This window comes from Bombus pyrosoma, linkage group LG16 (genome assembly GCF_014825855.1).
Source record: "Bombus pyrosoma isolate SC7728 linkage group LG16, ASM1482585v1, whole genome shotgun sequence".
Classification (NCBI taxonomy): domain Eukaryota; kingdom Metazoa; phylum Arthropoda; class Insecta; order Hymenoptera; family Apidae; genus Bombus; species Bombus pyrosoma.
In genome coordinates, this window is record NC_057785.1 from 973,294 (window position 1) to 993,646 (window position 20,353).

The window sequence follows — 20,353 nt, forward strand, 5'->3', positions numbered from 1 at the left end:
TCTCCAAAAGAAGACAAAGGAAAAAATCGAAGGGCAGTTAGTACCATTTGAGGATTCAAACCGAATGCATCGAGAAGTTCAGAGAAATAAAATCAAGATCGCTTAGTCAAACGAATACGTCGAGAAATATCATAAAGTCGAGTGGAATTATAATAACAAACTAGTTGTATCATCGTTAAATCAGTTGTAACGTGTTGATTATCATTTTAAATATTGTTTAAAATAGTAGCTTATATTAACCCTGTTAATTCAGTGATACAATCATTTAAACTACCTGTTATCCTAATCGAAACAGGGGAACGGCGTCGACTATCAGAATCGCAGCGAGACGCGTTTCCTCGCGATCGCGTCTCTTCGCGAACGGTCGTAACATAAAGGAAGAAAGAATACCAGTTTTATTCACACTATTGTTGTATTTTCTAATTTTTAAGCGTATGATATATCTTGAAACAATTTCCAGGATGCAATCCTGCTTTTCTTTCGCACGTTTCGCAAAAAAATGTGGGACTCGACAAAGGAGCTGCTGAGATAGAAACTGACGTCGAGTCACACTCGACATACGAGTGCAGAGGGTTAAACCATCTTCCAGTAGGCAGGGAAAAATGCTATCTTTCACCAAGATTTGATCGTCCAGTGATTTTTCTATCTCATTCGGAAGCGAGCTGAATGGAACGAGGTGTGTTGCATCGGCACGTGCCAACCAACTCTCACCGTAACGTCTTTCCTCGCAGAAGCAGTGTCTGTTGTAGCGTTGTTGCGCAGCAATTTCACAGAATCTTCTCCTCTGCCAATGTAGCGACGATTACAACTTGTCCAATGACGCGAAATTCTTCCACGATGGAATTTATCACTCGCTTGATAGATAGCTTCAAAGTTGTACAAAGCAACAATAATTCGATCGAGACACTCGCGATGCTCCTTCTTTCCAAATAAACTTTCAGTTTGACTGAGAAATTTGAATTACTCTATCGCACACCAGATACTCGAAGATTAGTAAAAAAAGACACGACTTAACAAGTTTCAATAAAGCAATGGTTACTTAATATACAATATTTATCAGGTGAAACGAGTCTCTGGGTAGATTGCTTTAGTTGTATTTATAAAGAAACATAAATTTGCATAAACATGCGTACCCTAATTATAAGAAAAACTAGATTACACCGTGTTGAATATTTTACCGCAGATCTGATTCATGAAAGGTTACGTTTAAAATTAGTAGATCGGTATCCCGTGACTCACGCACCTAACTATAACGTATGATAACTATAAAAACGAGCAAACGCTATAACAAACAGTTCGTACAAATAAAATCAGAATATTATAAATTACAAATGTAAGAAACCGCTATAATTGCGCCTAATTAATTCGTATATAAATAAATAATGCAAATAATAAACGCAACAGTGCACAAGTGCTTTTTGCTGCCACTGTACACGCCTTTGATCGATCGTGTACATATTTGCCTGCATGCCACAGCGAACTGATGCTACGATAAACAAAGATCTAGATGCAATTAATTGCTGTCAGAATACGTGGCTGTATCGCGTATTACGAGATTAACTAGGAAAGAAATACGAAGGAGAAAAACACGCCAGTCGCGGCTCGACAGTGTACGGAGAAAAGGAGAGTTGATTGTACATTGTACAAGCATTCTCTGTGTTCGTAGTGAATCGTAGGATGTGCGAGACTGGAGGAGAGAGAAAAAGGCGATTCAAAGTGGGTAGGAGGTGTGCACACCTCTTACGAGTTTACGAGGCCTACGTCGAACTGAACGAACGGACAGTTACCTTTCCGTTTCGAGACCGCGAACATCTACCTCTCGTTATCGCCGCGAATAAATCGGTGATTGCTTCTCGGTGAGTTATATTGGCCGATTTCCGCCACCAAATTTTCTATCGGCTTTCCCTCCGCTACACACCGAGATACCAATATCCATCGGATCAGGCTACGTACATACAAGGTGTCCGGCTTAACTAAAACAAGCTGCAGCTTCGAAGCGGTGGACGGGACGAAGATAGAACGAATTTCATTAAGCGAGATTAAACGCTATCTGGTGTATACGTTGGTTTTGTAAGCGACGGTATTTTCAAGATTTCGTAGACAGATGTATAAAGTGTATAGCGTTTGATACGCCAAGTAGACGTAAATTAGGATATTCAAATTAGTAGGTTAAATTTGTATGTGAAAATGAATGTCATTCGATAACGTTTAATTTTATTTGATGAGATTCGTTTTACATCTTGTGCTGTTTCAGCGTTATAGCTCTTATTTGGCACAGTTGCGCGGGATACCTTGTATAAAGTGTATAGCGTTTGATACGCCAAGTAGACGTAAATTAGGATACTTAAATTAGTAGGTTAAATTTGTGTGAAAATGAACGTCATTCGATAGCGTTTAATTTTATTTAATGAGATTCGTCTTATATCTTGTGCTGTTTCAGCGTTATAGCTCTTATTTGGTACAGTTGCGCGGGACACCCTGTATATACGCGTCAGCTTTTAATTCTGCCTGGAAACCACCGGCAGGATATCGAAATAACTTTTGAAATTTCGATTAAACCAGATCGTTATCTCGAACGATGGATATTTGGAAAACCGGGTTAAATAACGCGGCAGTAGACTCGTTTGCCGCTAGAACAATTTTAATAAGAAATTAGAGGCAACTTGAAGTGGTAATAGATAAAGCATATGCCAGCGATTGGTCTTATTTTCTATGGGAGAAGAATTTTTTCGTTCGAACTATTGATAGTTAGTAGATGGTAGAATGTATTAGGTTTCTTTCGTTTTATAACATTTTGTTTCTTATATTATTTTATCGAATTACGTATGACCCATTTTGTTCTATCAAAATAAAGATCACAACGTTGGACAGATTAGGTTTCATGTTTGTTAGTTTGATAAAGATGCATCGTTGTAAAAGACGTGTCTGTACGAGAAAGACATTCTTCGGACAACCTAATAATACATATTGCGTTGGCAACCAAGTGATTGCGGATTTTGTCATTAGATGGTATTGACAAAATCCGCAATCATTTAGTTGCCAACTTAATATATATTAAATTTTACCATCTACTAATTGTCTACTAAATTCTATTATTAATTGGACCATATTTTCCCTCCGATTTAGGGACTAAATACGTGCTCCAGAGATTTATTTGTCATTTGTTGTATACTTTTTTATTAATTATATTATGAACATTAAATTATTTCTTGTAAAAACTCGTTGGTAGATTACAGGAAATAATTTCTCTCTTCTCATCGAGTCTCAAATTTCCCTGCACTATTTACCAATTCGATTTTGTCACCTAAATGGTAAATGATAAATAGTAAATGGTAATACCACTTAATGGTAAAATCTGCAATCACTTAGTTGCCAACTCAATGTATATTAAATTCTACCATCTACTAACTGTTTACTAAATTCTACTATTAATTGGACCATCCGATTTAGGGGCTAAATACGTACTCCAGAGATTTATTTGTCACTTGTCCTACACTTTTTTATTAATTATATTATGTACATTAAATTACTTCTTGTAAACACTCGTTGTTAGATTACAAGAAATAATTCCTCTTCTCTCATCGAGTCTCAACTTTCTTATAATTTGTTTCAATTTCCCTGCACTTCTTCCCAATTCAAATGGTAAATGGTAAATGGTAATACCACTTAATGGTAAAATCTGCAATCACTTAGTTGCCAACTCAATATATATTAAATTCTACCATCTACTAACTGTCTACTAAACTCCACTATTAATTGGACCATATTTTCCCTCCGATTTAGGGACTAAATACGTGCTCCAGAGATTTGTTCTTTCTCCTATACTTTTGTATTAATTACATTATGTACATTAAATTACTTCTTGTAAAAACTCATTGTTAGATTACAAGAAATAATTTCTCTTCTCTCATCGAGTCTCAACTTTCCTCTTATTTCTTTCAATTTCCCTGCACTTTTTCCCAATTCGAATTTTACCAACTGCGAAACAAGTTACAACGAAAGGAAGTTAAAGCGCTGGATACCGTACAACCTCTCCGTATGCTGTCGCTAATTTCGTTGGTGTTTGAGCGAGCGTTGCATTCGGCCAAATCAACGTCGTGAAACCCGCGAGAGTTTGCCGCTTTTACAACGAAACGCTCGATAAAAGCGTTGATTTTCATTCGTTTTACAGGCGATATCGTTCCGCTTAGGTGAATGAAATGTTGCAATAGCAAGCCTCCGCGTAACAACCTAACGTTCAACGAGACGCGTTCCATCCTTCGACTGGCTACTTCCTACATCGATCATTATCTTTCGATAATAATTCGCGGCTCGTGATATCCTCCAGTTCGTATCTGTGCTATCTATAATTTGTTGTAATTAATTTGTTCAACTATTTTCAACGAATCCAATTTCAAAAGAAAATAAATTCCATATGCAAATTCCATGCAAACTGAACGTCGCATGCGTTTCGCTTTCAAATTTGCTATGTCAGCGAATCTTTCGTTAGCACATTTTTTCAGATTTCTCGAGGAGAATCATGTGGATCCTTGCGTTTTTCTACGGATTTCTAACCACGGCCCAGGCAATCTCTACCTCCTGGAGTCCGTCGTTCCCAACGCCAACTGCCAGCGCCTTGCACCAAGCCACCACCGCTATCTTCGAAAGTGCACAGCCTCTTTACGACGCAGCAGCCTCGTCGCTGCTGGTACACCACGAAGAAGACAGATGTACACTGTATAAAATTGCTATGAAACAGCAACTCTACTTCGAGGTGAGGAAAATTCACTATTCGTCCTTTACTGACGCACACGGTGCGTCTCGTTGATCGTTCCGTTAACTCTTTTAATTTAATTTTAATTTTAATCAAATAATAAATTCGACCATGATCGCTTATTTAAGATCATGCTTTCCTGCCAGATTTCCTTTATGCGATTTATTCACGAATTTATGCAAAACTATGTACACTGGTGTCTCTGCGAACATCGTAACGCATACTTGCACATTGTACCGTGTTTCCCTTTCCAAGTTGTCTGCTGAATTCTACTGGAAATTTATTTATTTATCACATTGCTCGTCTTCTTCTTTGTTTCACGTTTACGTTCTACTTCCAATCACAGAGCTTAACATCATACGCGTCGAACCTGCAGCTTAAACTTGATCTTACAATGTAAGCATCGCTTACATTCCTCATTCTCTTAAACCTTGAAAATATAAAATATGAAGCTCTGATGTAATAAATAAAACAGAAAGATAATTAACATCAGAACCATCACACCAGTCAAATTGACTGGTTTTACAATTTTATTTTCAAATTCCCACTTCACGTTATATTTTTCCCGCAATGATCTTATGACTTTTGCAACGATAACTAAAAGAATAATATGATGAATTTTATTTTGTTTTTATGTATTCAAACTGAAAATAATTTTNGTATCAAGGCTACTTATACCAATACCAGTGAAAATGACTGCTACTTGTCAAGGTGTAAAAGGGTGCAGCAATCTGTTTATCGAAGCTCAATGAACCAGTTTCCTCGTTGTCTACAACTTGCCACACGTTTTTCAAATTTTTGCCGTGTATCATTCGATACGACGATATTAGTTATCAGGAAAATTCCGGATCGATCGCTATATCGCTAGATGCTAACGCTAGAAATACCACAAAATTTAGTCAAATTGACTGGTTCTACAATTTTATTTTCAAATTGCTACTTCATGTTATATCTTTTCCCGCAATGATGTAATGTAAAAGAAATATGATCTTGCGACAAAACATTGGATAATTGTCTTGCAATTTTCCCATCTTAGCGTTTTTCCTACGATCGAGTTAACGCGGTTGTACACGGGTCTTGTACTTTTCACACGACAATTGCTTCCGTTTATTTCAATCCTTGCGCTTTTATTCTCTAACGTTGTACGTGAAATACAGCGATAGTGATTTGATATCACAATCGTTATATTATCATTGATGTTTAACAGCAGCTTTGTCCAAATAATTATTAACAATCGATGAACAGAATAATTATTAACAACAGATGAATAGTTCGGATGGAAATGTTAATCCGATTTCTAAGGTTTCTCCAGTTAGAACACAACCAGACTATGATTAAACGATTTCGAATTGGAGAGGCGAATGTACGCGATACATCATCAGCTGGAGGAGCCAGCGAACCTTTCGATTTCATCGAGTCTTAACACGTTTCTCACTCTCGCCTCGGCTACACCTAAGTGAACAAACCCAACAGACTTAGCAATCAATTTCTAGATGTGAGCTATGTAGCTGGTTCATGAATTTCGAAACTTCGTTTTTCTGTTATGGACTCGTCAGAATATCCCGTGAAAGTTTCACTAAAAAATTCCGAAAATTGACGAAATTGTAATGGAGATCGGCAGAGCGTGAACGAAGATAGGACGAGGTGTGAAATAATTAAATTTAACGCGTCTGCTTGAACCCTGCGACACCATAACTAATTTTTACTCGCGTCGTCTGAGTCTAAACGACTATACTGAGTTTAAAAAACAGTCCATACAGCTTCCTTCGATTTCTGCGCTTTACGAAATGCGGCAAAAATTCTCGTACGATTTTTCAAAATTTCTCCCGAATATCATCTGATAGCTTCTCTTTAAAGAAGATTTCATTTCCCATGGAAAAGGACGCAGTACGCGGACGAAGGGCTGACAGTTGGCCAGAGCGCTGGTTCTGTCAATTGTCAACGAAAATTTGTTTTAACTCGATCTTTCAATAGACCGTCGATTGTTTTCTTTTTTATTTACACGGGACGTGTTTCCTGCTGCAAAACGAAATATCGTGGTTGCGTGTTAGAAGACTTGGCCGCGGTCGAGAGAGCCTCGATGCGAGCAAAACGACACGAATCGAGGCAACGAAAGTAGGAGAAAACGCGACACGCGAGTGAGACTCTACTCTTCTCAGAAGTTCTCGAAATCGACTGACTTTGTTGCTCGCCGTTTCGTTTCCCGTGTCATCGATCAAGGCTGACGAAACGTGCAAAAGTAACAAATTCTGACCAACCGGACGTACCGATAGTTCGGCGACAGATCGAGGCAGATGTATAGCTACATTCCGATTAGTTTTACTTTCGACAACTCGATTTCGATCGCTTGACCAACGCGAATCTATTATTGGCTTAGCAACTAAGTGATTGCGGATTTTGTCATTGTATCATATTGACAAAATCCGCAATCACTTAGTTGCCAACGGAATATTTTATTTTTGAGAAAAATTTCTTAGGCGAATATTTCCTGTAGAGATTGACCTACTTTAATCGACCCAAGCAAACATTTACTAAATCATAACGTGTAACGTTACTTTGCTTCGAGGCAGATACCTTGAGATGGTCAGGAATCTTATTTAGATGGTCGTGCCTTCGTGTGATTTCAACGTCACCTGTTTTCTTCCATAGAACTGCACACTTTTTTATGCAATTTTTTAATTTCTACGAAACGAGTATCGAGGTACCTGAACAGGATATTTTAATTTTAATAATTGCGCGAAATAATTGCACTTATTGTACGAAAGACAAGGAAGGTAGCGTCTTTCATACGCTCGATTCGACGAAATTAACATTGCAACTATCACGCCAATCAAATTGACTGGTTTTACAGTTTTATTTTCAAATTCCTATTTCATGTTATATCTTTTTCCGCAATCATGTAATGACTTTCGCGACAAGAATAATAATATAATATTCGAACTGAAAATAATTTTNGTATCAAGGCTACTTATACCAATACCAGTGAAAATGACTGCTACTTGTCAAGGTGTAAAAGGGTGCAGCAATCTGTTTATCGAAGCTCAATGAACCAGTTTCCTCGTTGTCTACAACTTGCCACACGTTTTTCAAATTTTTGCCGTGTATCATTCGATACGACGATATTAGTTATCAGGAAAATTCCGGATCGATCGCTGGATCACTGGATGCTAACGCTAGAAACACCACACCAGCCAAAATGACTGGTTCTACAATTTTATAAACGTGCCAACCCTCGTTTAGGGATCATGGCCCCAGATGGATTAATAATGCCAAAAATGTACTACATAACATGGATTTCCTTCCGTAAGAAAGTAATAAATCAATAAATATAAAAATATTCTATTATTAGGTATTTTTTAAAGACCAGTCGTTTTCACTGGTTTTGGTAAAAATAGCTTCGTGTTAATTATCGGTAGTTCTAGTGTTGACATTGAAATAGTTTTTAAACTAGGCATTTTCAGATTCGAATTGAGTCTTGGTAGGTTTTGACTAGTTTGCGAGTGTTGCTCGTTTTGCAAATCTTGAAAAATCTTCGAAGTTTTTGGCTCGTTTTCTTCTTGCTGATCTTTGGATAAGATAAACTCCGTACAGACTTCGCTATACATCGTTTCCATGCTCAAACTGTCGAGCTAAGAATGTTGGATATCCCGCGAGACTATGAAAACTCAAGAAACTTGGAAGACTCAGGAACTGATCAAAATTTTCAAACGGACATCATAATCGTTACGCAAAACAAGTTTTCAAAGTTTGACGATATAAGAAAGATTAGTTACGAAACTTGTATATTTTATTAAATAGAAAATCCAGCATGAAAATATATGGAACAGAGGATATTCTGTGTCTCATACATTTTCATATCGTTTCTTTGATTAATAAAATATATACGCAAGCTTCATAATTAAATTGTTTCGTATGGATGAATACTAATTACAAATACGAATATTAATACCAATTATCAGCAACGTTAACAACAATTGACGATAGTCGAACGTAACGAGTGTACATTTTACGATAAGCAAACGAATTGTTTTCGGGCCATCGATTATGGTTATCGGTAACCAAAATGAAATTCGGATCGTCGATACCCCCCCCCCCAAAGAAAAAATGTTAATCGTTCACAATTGTTATTCGCGATGGGAACAATTAAAAATTACTATCTTCCTTCTCTTCATTTTCGGAGAAATTCGCTTTTACTCTGTGGCTTGTTTCCAAAAAATGCCGAAAATGACTGTTATCTCGAGTGTCTGCTCGCGGAAGCTTCAAGATACGAATCAGGTTGCAAGTGATTGGATTTTATCGTCGTACACGTTGCACAGAAATTCCAAGTATCGCAGATCGCATCGCTGGCTGTCGGCTGCGCCGAATTTACATTGTTTCACTTTGCAGGAACACGGCTTTCATGCTGGTTTCATTAGCAAATTAGGAAGGAGTGTGCGTGAAAGAGCGAAACAGTGAGACGATGTAAATTAAAAAAAAATTCGATTATCTTGTTCGTTGTAAATCTCGCGCTCGGGAAATCGTGTGGAACGCAGCACCACGTTCAAGTGCATCGAACTGTCGCGAGATCGCTTTCCACCGCTATTATTCCTCTCGAGTTCATTTCCCGACTTAATTCACCGACGCGCATCATTTGCCTACAGATGCAGCGAAAATTGAGCCGCACTTGGCTATCGATTTCGAAGCGTGTCGAGCGATTTTGTTGCGCAACGTGAATGCGTAAACACAAAGTAGGAAATTATGGCAGAGACCTTGTTCTCGTGAAATGGTAAAACCCGCGGAGAGCCGTGCGATCGGGAAACACGACGATTACGTTACAACAGATCGTTGCGCGTAAAATGCAATCGATTAGGCTGTTTCTTTTCTTTCCCAACGCATTTTACTTGGATAATCGCGCGCCTCTTTCTAATTACACAGTGCGTGTAATAGACTTTTTCTTATTGAAATTAACAGCATCCTGTCAGCAAACGATCCTGCAGCGCTCTACTTTATATCTTTTAAATGTCTGTCACAGCTAATGAGAATTCTAACGTAAATATAACGTAAGCCGGAAATCATGAACTCCGATAAATGATAATAATAATAATAATAAATAACATGACTGCCACGCAGAAATCACATGTTTCGCTCAGGACTCCACGGGAGTATTTTCATTATTCAAAGCATATAATGGCAAAATAATAATAAATTGATGATGTAAACATTCCTCCCCAATGGACCGTTTATCTTATTGGTGGTCACAGGTGACCACCGTGACGCGTTGATAACAGTTGATAGCGACATATTATAACAAGGCTTCGTTTATTTCAACAAACCATTCGCTTTCGTTATTTCGTCGTAGGCAAAACGTGCAGGATGTATTGTTGAAACGTGTAGAAAATACTAGTCAACAGTATTATGATTATTTTTATGATTTCGACGAAACATTCGGCTGAAATGATAGAGGTCCGCAACGAAAATTATGTTTGTGATAAACCAATGGTAGTGTAGATTACAAGAGAGGAAACTGTGCTGTAGATTTGTCAGATCAAATGATAGCATATTCTACACCACATAGAAGAACCCTCAAGTGGTATATAAAATTAGCTTTAGAGTTATTGTTAAATACATCAATTTCAAACGCGATGATACTCTATAAACAAGCAACAAAAACAAAAATCAAGGTATCAGATTTTAGAATGGCACTCGCGATGCACCTTACACGGTGCCATTCGCCAGAGCCGTCAAATGTACTTATTCGACAAAGATTGCGACACGAAATGCAAATGAAAGAAGGGCAAGCGCACCTGGTACGAAAATTTTGCAGAGAGTGGTATAAAAAAATGTTAAACAGTTGGGACCAAAAATTGCTAAGAATCGGACGAAAAAGGTGACCACCTATTGTCCAGATTCACAAAGGATATAACCTAAGAAACACGAAGATGGTACCCCGCTGGGGGTAGCCACCCACGCGATAATCAAACAGCTAAAAAATTTCACCAAATGTCCAAATTGGACAAATTGTGAATGTAAATTATTAAATAAAAAAAAACCTATTGTCCAGATTGTATCGATGAGCCACATTTATGTTTACAGTGTTTTAACACAGTGCACCGTTAGATGCAAGATTTGCTCTCATTTTGTTTTATTGATGTTATAACAAAAATGTTTAACTGTTCAATGGGGCACTTTTTATTTCAACATATCTTCCATTTATCGGTTATATTCAAAATGCCCCAACTGTCAATTTTCATTCAATTTTTACAATTGGAAGAAGTTGAAGCGCTCCGATCACCACTGACCAATGTGGCAGTCAAAGTGTTAATCCTAGCAAAATAATAAAGCAAACATGATTTATCTGAAGATAGAGTCTTCGTTTGCTTGAAAAATGCAGCAACTGGTCTCTCTGTTTATGCTCATAGCGTTAGATAAATTTGATTGTATACTTTAAACATCCTCGAAAATGTTTTCTATTTTGACAGATAGGAATCGTATGGACAAAAATGTTGACAAATATTCTATACGGTTGTATACTGTACAGAATGTATAGCGCGAGTTATTATTTTAACAAACACTGCAACAACATTTGTTTTCGATGTTACTCGATATCTATAACTGCTTCGAAATACGCGATTATTTTTACGTAAACCCACGAATATACCTTTACAAACATACAAAATCAATTTTCCGAAAAACAAAGTTCAACGTAAAAAAATTGTATTGCACGTTGCTGGTTCAATTTTCCCCTACGACCTTCCTTTTTGCTAGTCGTATCGTCAGTTACAACATATGCAACCAATGTACACGAGCGATTTTGTCGATAGAAAGCGAGACGCAGTGTGCACGCGGAAACGCAGAGGGAAAGGTGACGATGGTAAAAAGAACCGGTGGCGCCGACAGGTTCTCCGGTTGCTTACAAATCAAGTTTACTTCTCGGCGATCGCGGAACGAGTCAAATCGCGTAAGAACGTGTTTCGTCGTGTAATTCTTCTGATCTGTAAACGACGCTCCGACCAGGCCACAGATCTCTGAACGGATCCGATTTCCATTGATTAACGATCGCTTTCTTCCTTCCGCAGTACGTTCACTACAAGACACAGCTGCCGGACATGAAGGAGTTCACGTTGTGCATGTGGACCAAATTCTACAATCACAGCAACGACCATCCTTTGTTTTCGTACGCAGGTGAGAGACACGCGGCTAGTTTCCTTTCCCTTTCACCTTTTCCTTTTTCTTTTTTGCTTCGAAGAGGCCGGACGAGCGAAAAGGCGAAAGTTCCGCCTCGCACTTTTCGTGGAAACTGAATCACCACTTTCCTTTTGCTAGGAATATTCCACGCAACTGCACCGTCTCGTCTATCGCTATTTGCGCTCCGTTCGTCCAATTGCCTACCTACTTTAACCCTCTGATCACCACGATGTCGTTTGTTTTAATTAATCATAACAATAATTAGTCCTTATCATCCCTAGGACACGTTCAATATTAGGTATCTTTCCCTTTTCTTTGTTGCTCTTCTCTTTCGTGTACAGTGTACGTCCTGTTCAATTGGGAACGATCGAACGTCTGGAAAAATACGACTGATAAAATACGAGAAAACGTGAGCAAGTTTCAAAACTTGGGCTACCTCCATTCCTCGTTGCGTATTCCTGTAGCTGACGTCTTCGAGGCACTGTAAACTCACGTGTTTCGCGCGAGACCGGTGCAACGACTTATTGGGTTGGCAACTAAGTGATTGCGGATTTTGTCAATACTATCTAATGATAAAATCCGCAATCACTTAGTTGCCAACCCAATAGAAGCGACTGTTTGCGGCTCCGACTATTTTGGAAACGTCAGAAAACTGGGATTTCGTGCCTCGTCAACGCCATAACACGTAGCATCGTGAAAAACGTCTTAATATCGGTGTCACATCAAACTTGAAAGTTCGTATCTCGACAACGTAAAGTGCAAAGGACACGAGTTTCCGGTGTTTTTAAAATATAATAATAAAATATAATAAAATAAAAAATTGTAATGAGAAGTGGAGGTATCCGTTCGAAAATGTTTAATCGCAGGATCAAGTGGATGAAAGCACGACGTCTGCCCCTGGATATCACACGGCTTTTCTCTGAAACATTTTTTCCTACCTTCCCAGACGTTTGAACGCTTCCTGTTCAACAGGACACGCTGCATATTCGCACGCGTAATTTATTTTTCCCCGCATCGCGCGTATCTTTGTTTGTATAGTAACAACAACAACAACAACAACAACAACAACAACAATAGTAATAATATTCAATAAAAATCGCGCAACGGTTGAACCTCGAATTCCGGAAAAACTGTCGCAATGCGTTTCGCAAGCGGATTCCAGGCGAATGTTCTGGCGAATCGCGCGTAAATATGACATAAGCACGACGCGATCGTATGGAATGTCCGTTTCCGAGGCATCGTTTAATATGCCACAGTTAAAACAATCAGGTCAGACTATCCGTTCTGCTATTCATTTTTCGTTCCTTTAACCATCCCCAAAAGAATTTTTCTTAGAGAGTACAAAATACAAAACTGCAAATTTTATTCTCTAAATCGTAAATGTAAAGAATACAATGATACTATTTGGTTGGCAACTAAGTGATTGTGGATTTTGTCATTAACACTTAATGATACAACTGGGAAAATTGGAAAACTTCATTTCTAAAAGTTTTTAGCAACAAGGGTTGGTCTGCAGCACGATACACCTATAACTTCAAATACATCTTCAAGCACTTGATTTTCTTCTCCTCATTTTGGATTTTTCATTTTTCCCACTCCGTTTCATACTCTGATATCCAATCTGATGCTTTTTGTGTTCCACCAAATTGTTTTAAGCTGAAGTTTGCTTCTTCTTTTTCAGAATTCCACATTTTTCCTTAATAAGTTATCAAGTGGTGCTAAAAGTTTGCAGACATCTTCTATAAATTTATAATAAAAATTCATTTTCCCCAGTGATTGTCTTACATTTTTTTTGTCCTTTGGGCGTTCAAATTCGCGTATTGCTCTCAGGTTATCTGTTCCTGGACGCACACTGTCTTTTTCCATGATGTGACCAAGATATTTTACTGAACTTTTTGCAAAATTTCCACCTAATGACAAAATCCGCAACCACTAAGTTGCCAGCCCAATAATAACAGTGAAACGCGTTTGTCCTTGCAACTTCCCCAAATTTTCCATAAACAATCCTAATTTTATACCCCAAGCCTCTGTATAGAATTCTCATTAAAATTCGAAACGGTGTAGAAGTTTGCCACTTTTTCCCCAACCTGCTTTGAAGACGCAGAAATGCGCAGAAAGCGTACGCTAACGGAATCCACTCGACTTTCAAGTGGGAGATCAACCGCGTGGCATCCTCTCCTGGGTCGCCAACACCGCCAGAAGTTCCTACTACATGATGAACATCGACGGGCACAACTTGTACAGATTGAATTATCCGCTCCGTCTGAACAAGTGGTATCACAGCTGCCAAAGCTGGAACGGTCGTACAGGAGAATGGCAGATCTGGGTCAACGACGAGCGCGTAGGTCGCGGCTTCAACAACAGGGTAAGCGAGCTTGCCGTGCTTTTCATCCAACTCTCGAGCCATCGACGAAAAAATTCGCGCCCGTGAAAGTGCACAAAATTCAAGCGCGTTGCACTTATTTTCCCACGTCCAATAACCTACAGCTGATCTAGTCGCTAATTAGGCAACTTAGAGCATATGTACTTGGCAAATTTTCAAGATCAATTTTCTCGATGATGAAACGTATTGTACATTTCCTCGATTTCTTATTTTTTAATTTCTTTACGAGGGAGCTTTGCACGTGCTATTGCTTGTACGCAATCAGAGCAGATTCTAACGTCAGAAAAAGACACATACGCAAATATCCGGACACTTGCGTATTTGCGGATCTGATACTGTGGTTTCTTGCATGAATTTGTCGTGTTGTTCCATGATATTGACGTTATCAAAGACAAATATCGATAGAATTATTGTAAAGTTTGATAGGCGAACAAGTATCAAAATATAAATGAATTGTGCTACGCCTTGAGGCTTACTATAGGTCGTGTTCCTAACCGTCTCCCTTGGTACTACAGTCTCGCAGACAGATCGTCTTACATGACCGACGAGATATACACAATGTAGCGATAAACGCGTAGTTTTCGTCAAGCAGCGAATTCTAAAAAACATCTATTCGCCTTCGGTCCGTTATTTTACCTACACAAAAAAGATGGCATACGTGATCATAAGTTCGAACGGTTGCGAGAGCCGAGCGTGGTGGGGGTCGTCTCCAAGAGGAGACAAAAGAAAAAATCGAAGGGCAGTCAGTATCATTTGAGGATTCAAACCGAACGCATCGAGAGGTTCAGAGAAATAAAATGAAGATCGCTTAGTCGAACGAATACGTCGAGAAATATCATAAAGTCGAGTGGAATTATAATAACAAACTAGTTGTATCATCGTTAAATCATTTGTAACGTGTTGATTATCATTTTAAATATTGTTTAAAATAGTAGCTTATATTAACCCTGTTAATTCAGTGATACAATCATTTGAGCTACCTCTGTTATCCTAATCGAAACAGGGGAACGGCATCGACTATCAGAATCGCAGCGAGAATTTACGCCTCTCGCGAACGGTCGTAACAGATTGCACTATGGAAACAAAATTTTTATCATCTCGACATCTTCGTATTCTATACGTACACGTACACGTTTCAGCTTACCTTTCTTTACAACAATTTTATCGTATTATTATTTGTACGTAATACCGCTCGATATAGTCCAAAAATAACGCCGGTACAATGTAAAACAGAGTAATAAATTCTCAAGATGTTCGTACGGAACTCGCAAACACGTAAGTGTCGGGATATTTATGGACTTGCATGTGCAGGAAATTTCTATAGTATAATGCACTTTTACGTTACGAAGGCAAGACGCGCGCGCGATTTCTATAAGCGAGCAATGCCAGGGTCTGGCTGTGTGTTTATAGTTTTCGCCATGAATTCTGGAAAGTGGATCATGCAGGCGGTATACCGTGACTCGGAACTCTAGTAGAAAGCGATCTTCGGCAGCGGTACTCTTCCAGCGAAGGAAATCGCGTCCGGTTCTAGGTCGATTCCACGCTGCCAGCCATTTCTCCTTGGCATTCGTGCGAATTCTCTTGCGTAATTTTTCTCTCTTCGCTGGTCTCGCTCAACGCGATGCAAATCGCGCGAAGAATTTTCCCAGACGAGTGCGAATTTCCGCGAGTTTCCGTGCGCTCGCTATCTTCCCCTCTCTTCGTCTTGTCAACGCGATTCTATTTCACGCGAAAGTCGTTTCACGCTATCGTTCAAAAGTATCCAGATAGTCAGGCTGACTAGCAGGAAATGTACGGAAAATATTTCAAAATTTCCTACACTTTCACGTGCACCTACCTATGTTACAAATCGTCTAAAATATACAACGCAGAAATATTTCTGCAGATTCTACGATATCGTACACGGCCTCAATTTTCTCCGTACGAGTCTACCCAGATAGCCGAACCCATTCGGCAGGAAACTCTGTTATTCGTTCCGGTGAATATCGAGGAAGGAACGGGCGGCGGCTTCGCTCGAAGCGATAAGCGGATAAGCATAATCGAAGTAGAGAATGCGCGGTGAAAGGAATTTTACTTCGCCTCGAGATATAGAAGGTTTTGCGTTTCGTATTTTCCGCGCGCATTCGCCACCGATCAAATACAGTGAATAGACGCTTTACAGATTTACGTTTTTCGCGTTATTTATTCCATCCCCGCCGATTTTCCATTTGTTCAACGTACGTGTTGAAGCTTCTGAAACAACTGCCTCTGCACGAATTTGTCGGGATATATTGGCTTGGCAACTAAGTGATTGCGGATTTTGTCAATGCCATCTATCGACAGAATCCGCAATCACTTAGTTGTCAACCCAATATCATAAGAATCCACCTATTTCTCTATTCTTCTCGTCTATGACTTTTGTTCAGTCGATAGAAGCTGACAAGTTCGTTCAAGAAAATTCCACGAAACGTGGAATATTTGCTCTTGGACGCACGATAACGTTGCAAACTTGTATCGACCACGAGAATGTGCGTTACATGACGCGTGTCCCTGCTAAATTCGCGTAGGTTGATCGGCGCTCAGCTAAAGATCAGTTAACCGGACGCTGGGAAAATTTCGTTCGTACAAATGCAGTTGATAGAAACTGTATCTGTACTCCCTTTTGGCTGTGTCAGTGTAGATAAAAGCGCGCTGAATAATGGAAATATTTTTAGTGCAACAAGACAGTGGACGTGACAAAAAACTGTCCATCTCGTGATGCGCTTAAACGCAGGGTTTATAATGGCAATTCGCGACTCGTTTGTCAGATGCAAATTAAAACCGGTGCTCTCCGACGTAACGCGCGATTAACAGACAGACCCTGCAGCTAATTCAGCGTGACCTTAATTCACTCGCTTGTCTTTCTTCTCGACTCGTTAGTTGGTCGGCCACGTCATCAAAGGGGGTGGAATTGCGATCACTGGACAGGAGCAACGACAACTGGGCGGCGGCTTTTTAGAAGGCGATGGCGCTCCTCCAGGTGAGAATTCGCGAAACCAAAGCCACTATGGCTGTAATGCTATGTCATTTTCCGTATACAGACCATGAATATTTATTCATTTACGCTACCCTGCACAACATCTATCGCATTTAGCAACTAAAATCAGACACGAAAATTGTATCAAAGAGCTTCATGAAGAAGAGTGTTTCACATATTTGCTATAATTTGAGAGTGTAGAGATACTTTTACTTACAACAGTGTACATTGTACCATGTTTTGAAAATGTTGAAATATCAGTGCCAAAGCGTTTCATCGACTTTCCTCGTACACGGCGGTAATACGCGTTACATTCCTAAGGTTGTTCTAACGAAACACATTTGCTCAGGATCCGGCGGTCTTGTGGGTGAAATAACAATGGTGCAGCTGTACGAGGTCGCGCTGACGGCCGGCAAAGCCCACAAGGATCACAAACACCATCACGGCCATCACTACGAGCACGACACCACCAACAACACGCCCAGACCTACGCGTCCTCCCGTAACAGGCCGACCCCTTCCGCAACATCCCTACCTCACTGCTGGACAAATCAATCATCAGGTTTGACCCACGTCACGGTATACAGTAGCGTTCGCTTTATTTGCCAGGGAAATTCCGATACAGCTGCATCGCCTAAATTTAAGCGACTGTCGCTAGATTCGTTCAATTTCCTTGCTCGATGCACACGAATTATCGTTGCTCCCGCGTTAAAACCGTTAAAATCCAATCTATGGAAATTTAAGCTTCAAAGAGCATCGCAGGACACGCTGACCTCGTTGAATTTCAGGTAAAAATCAATCCAGGATCGCCGCTGCAAATCGTTCAAGGAGGCGTCACCCTGAGGCATCCTGCGGTGATTCCCCGCAATCCATCACCTCAGCCCTTTCCTCCTGCGAATCCCAATTCCGTCTCCGCAGCGTTCCCTCTGCAATCCAGCCAGTTCTTCGGCAACCTACGCTCTAGCGTTAGTTTGCCTCCGGCGAGCGAAACAACCGACCTGGGAGCCAGCTCGTATCACAATCTCTTTAAAAGAGAGAAGGATTCGTCGGCTGTTGAAGGCGACAGCAACGAGTCGGACTCAAGCGTGGAGCAAGCGTCCAGCATGGCGAAGAGGCAGATCAACGAAGAGGCAGTTTCAGAGGGAAAACCTTCCGATGGGAAGGTAAGAGTTCATTGGAACGCACATTAGAATTATTATTATAATTAGGATAGGTACGAGCGATACCATTTTGGACGAAGTGGTCGGCAAAAGTGGCCGAGCACTTGGTATCGTATCGTGCGTATCATTCGCGCGAAATTTATGAAATTTCGTTGCTCGCACAAGGAGACGCAACTAAGGCTGTTTGTACAGGGTGTTCCGCCGGCCATTGCATCTCGGAAGCTTTCCATAGCAACGAGCTACGATTTTCATGGAACTCAGGCTGTGACGTTTGCCTTTTTCGATCCTCCGTATTAAAAACGATTATAAATTAGAAACATCCGTAGTTTGAACGCTGTAAGGAAATACAGGGTCGCTGAATTCTGTTTTCAGGTAACGTTCGTGCCAAGAGAAGACGTGGAGTCTGCGAAAGACAGGAAGATAGAAAAACGCGACTCGACGAAAAAGAAACGAGGCCTGGTGCAACTGGGCGACGGTCTAATCGTCGACGACGGTTACATTAGTCAAGGCCTAGACAACAATTATTTCACAGGCCTGACCAACTTCGGTCTGCAACTACCAAAATACGAAAACAAGGACGACGAAAGGGAACCAGCAGAAGGTGAAGTCAGAACCATCATGGACGTCTGCGACGGTTGTAGCGAGGAACCTTTCGCCAAAGCTCTCGTCTTTGGTTGGAGGTCCGTGCCTAAGAAACTGTACTCCGGCGCGGTGCACATCCCAGCCGCGTCAATGTGCAAAGCGTTTTAAACACTTTCACGATGGAGCGTTTCATCGTTGTCATTTCGTCCGATAGTTTCTTATTCTCTTTGAACATACGTTTTTCCAATATTTTGTCACGTCTCTATCTTTTCTCCGCGTTCCGCGAACGCGTGTTTCATGCGTTTCATTTTGCGATCATTTTTCCGCTATTCGTACGCCGTTGCGATCGCCAAAGTTTCACGTCATCAAAGTGTCAACAAGGCGTTTTCGACGGAAACAGGAGACGAGACTCGGCGAACTCGGATCCGCTCGGGTCCATTCGCGGCATCGACCACGGGTCGGCCAGAGATTTATGGTTATCGCGTCTCGGTAGCCGACCGCTATCGCTGACACAGGATCTCTTCTACGTGCCGTGAACCCGAGGCCAACGGATCTTGAACGCGTTAGCTCGATTACGCGATTACAAGCGTTGCGGATAGAAACGATAGCCGCGGGCGGATATTGATTACACAGAGTCACTCCGATCGCATTCGGAGACGTATTTATTATTAAGGGAATCCATCGCGAAGCTAAAACTAAGCTAAGCTAAACGTAAAAATGTAGCGAGCAGGTGTAAGTGGCGGTGCCGTAGCAGACTATTCGGCTGACAGAGTTGCTTAGCGGCTTTGTCTATCCTCCGTCTGACTCAACAGTCGGCTGAATAGTCGGCTACACCGCCACCCAAATCTGCTCGCTATGTTTTTACCCTAAGTTATGCTCCGCTGGATCTCCGATAGCAGCTCCGTCGTTGGGTTAATTCTTGACGCGGGCTCGTGTCTAGGTTAGTTAGAGTTGTAAGTTGCGGCTGACGTTTAGCGCGTCGTTGATCGGAGAAATCGTCGACCGTAGAAAGACATCTGGTGTGAACCGAATATCATCGATCGGCCACATACTCGGAAGTATTTAAAGAGAGATACAATTAAAATCAACGTGCGAAGTTGTTAGAGTTTAAGATGAATAAAACGTTCATTGTAAAACCTGTGTTTATCATTCGCCGTTTGTCGCGTTAGAGCTTCTTCTTCTATCACATCATCGAATACCATATACGGAATTCAAAAGTGAATTTTCAACTCGATCGACGTCGTGATGGATCGTCGCCTAATGCGAATACGTATAAAGTTTAAGCGTCGGTGTTACGTATTACGGAAATCGACAGTG

General features: G+C 40.5%; 2 protein-coding genes across 30 annotated transcripts in view; one reads left to right on the forward strand and one right to left on the reverse strand.

The window, feature by feature from the left end:
- Positions 1 to 20,353, reverse strand: part of LOC122576224 — a 176,201-nt gene that overhangs the window by 66,385 nt on the left and 89,463 nt on the right. The gene's annotated exons all lie outside the window — the stretch shown is intronic.
- On the forward strand, positions 1,179 to 20,172 carry LOC122576229. Of its 2 annotated transcripts, none has more exons than XM_043746215.1 (8): positions 1,179 to 1,856; positions 4,490 to 4,753; positions 11,809 to 11,914; positions 14,068 to 14,282; positions 17,199 to 17,298; positions 17,645 to 17,856; positions 18,083 to 18,457; positions 18,827 to 20,172. In XM_043746215.1, the coding sequence occupies exons 2-8, from the start codon at positions 4,520 to 4,522 to the stop codon at positions 19,202 to 19,204; spliced, it is 1,620 nt and encodes a 539-aa protein (XP_043602150.1). In that variant the 5' UTR covers positions 1,179 to 1,856; positions 4,490 to 4,519; the 3' UTR covers positions 19,205 to 20,172. The 2 variants fall into 2 exon arrangements, with proteins under 2 accessions (XP_043602150.1, XP_043602148.1); XM_043746213.1 differs by having other exon boundaries at positions 1,181 to 1,856; positions 4,503 to 4,753.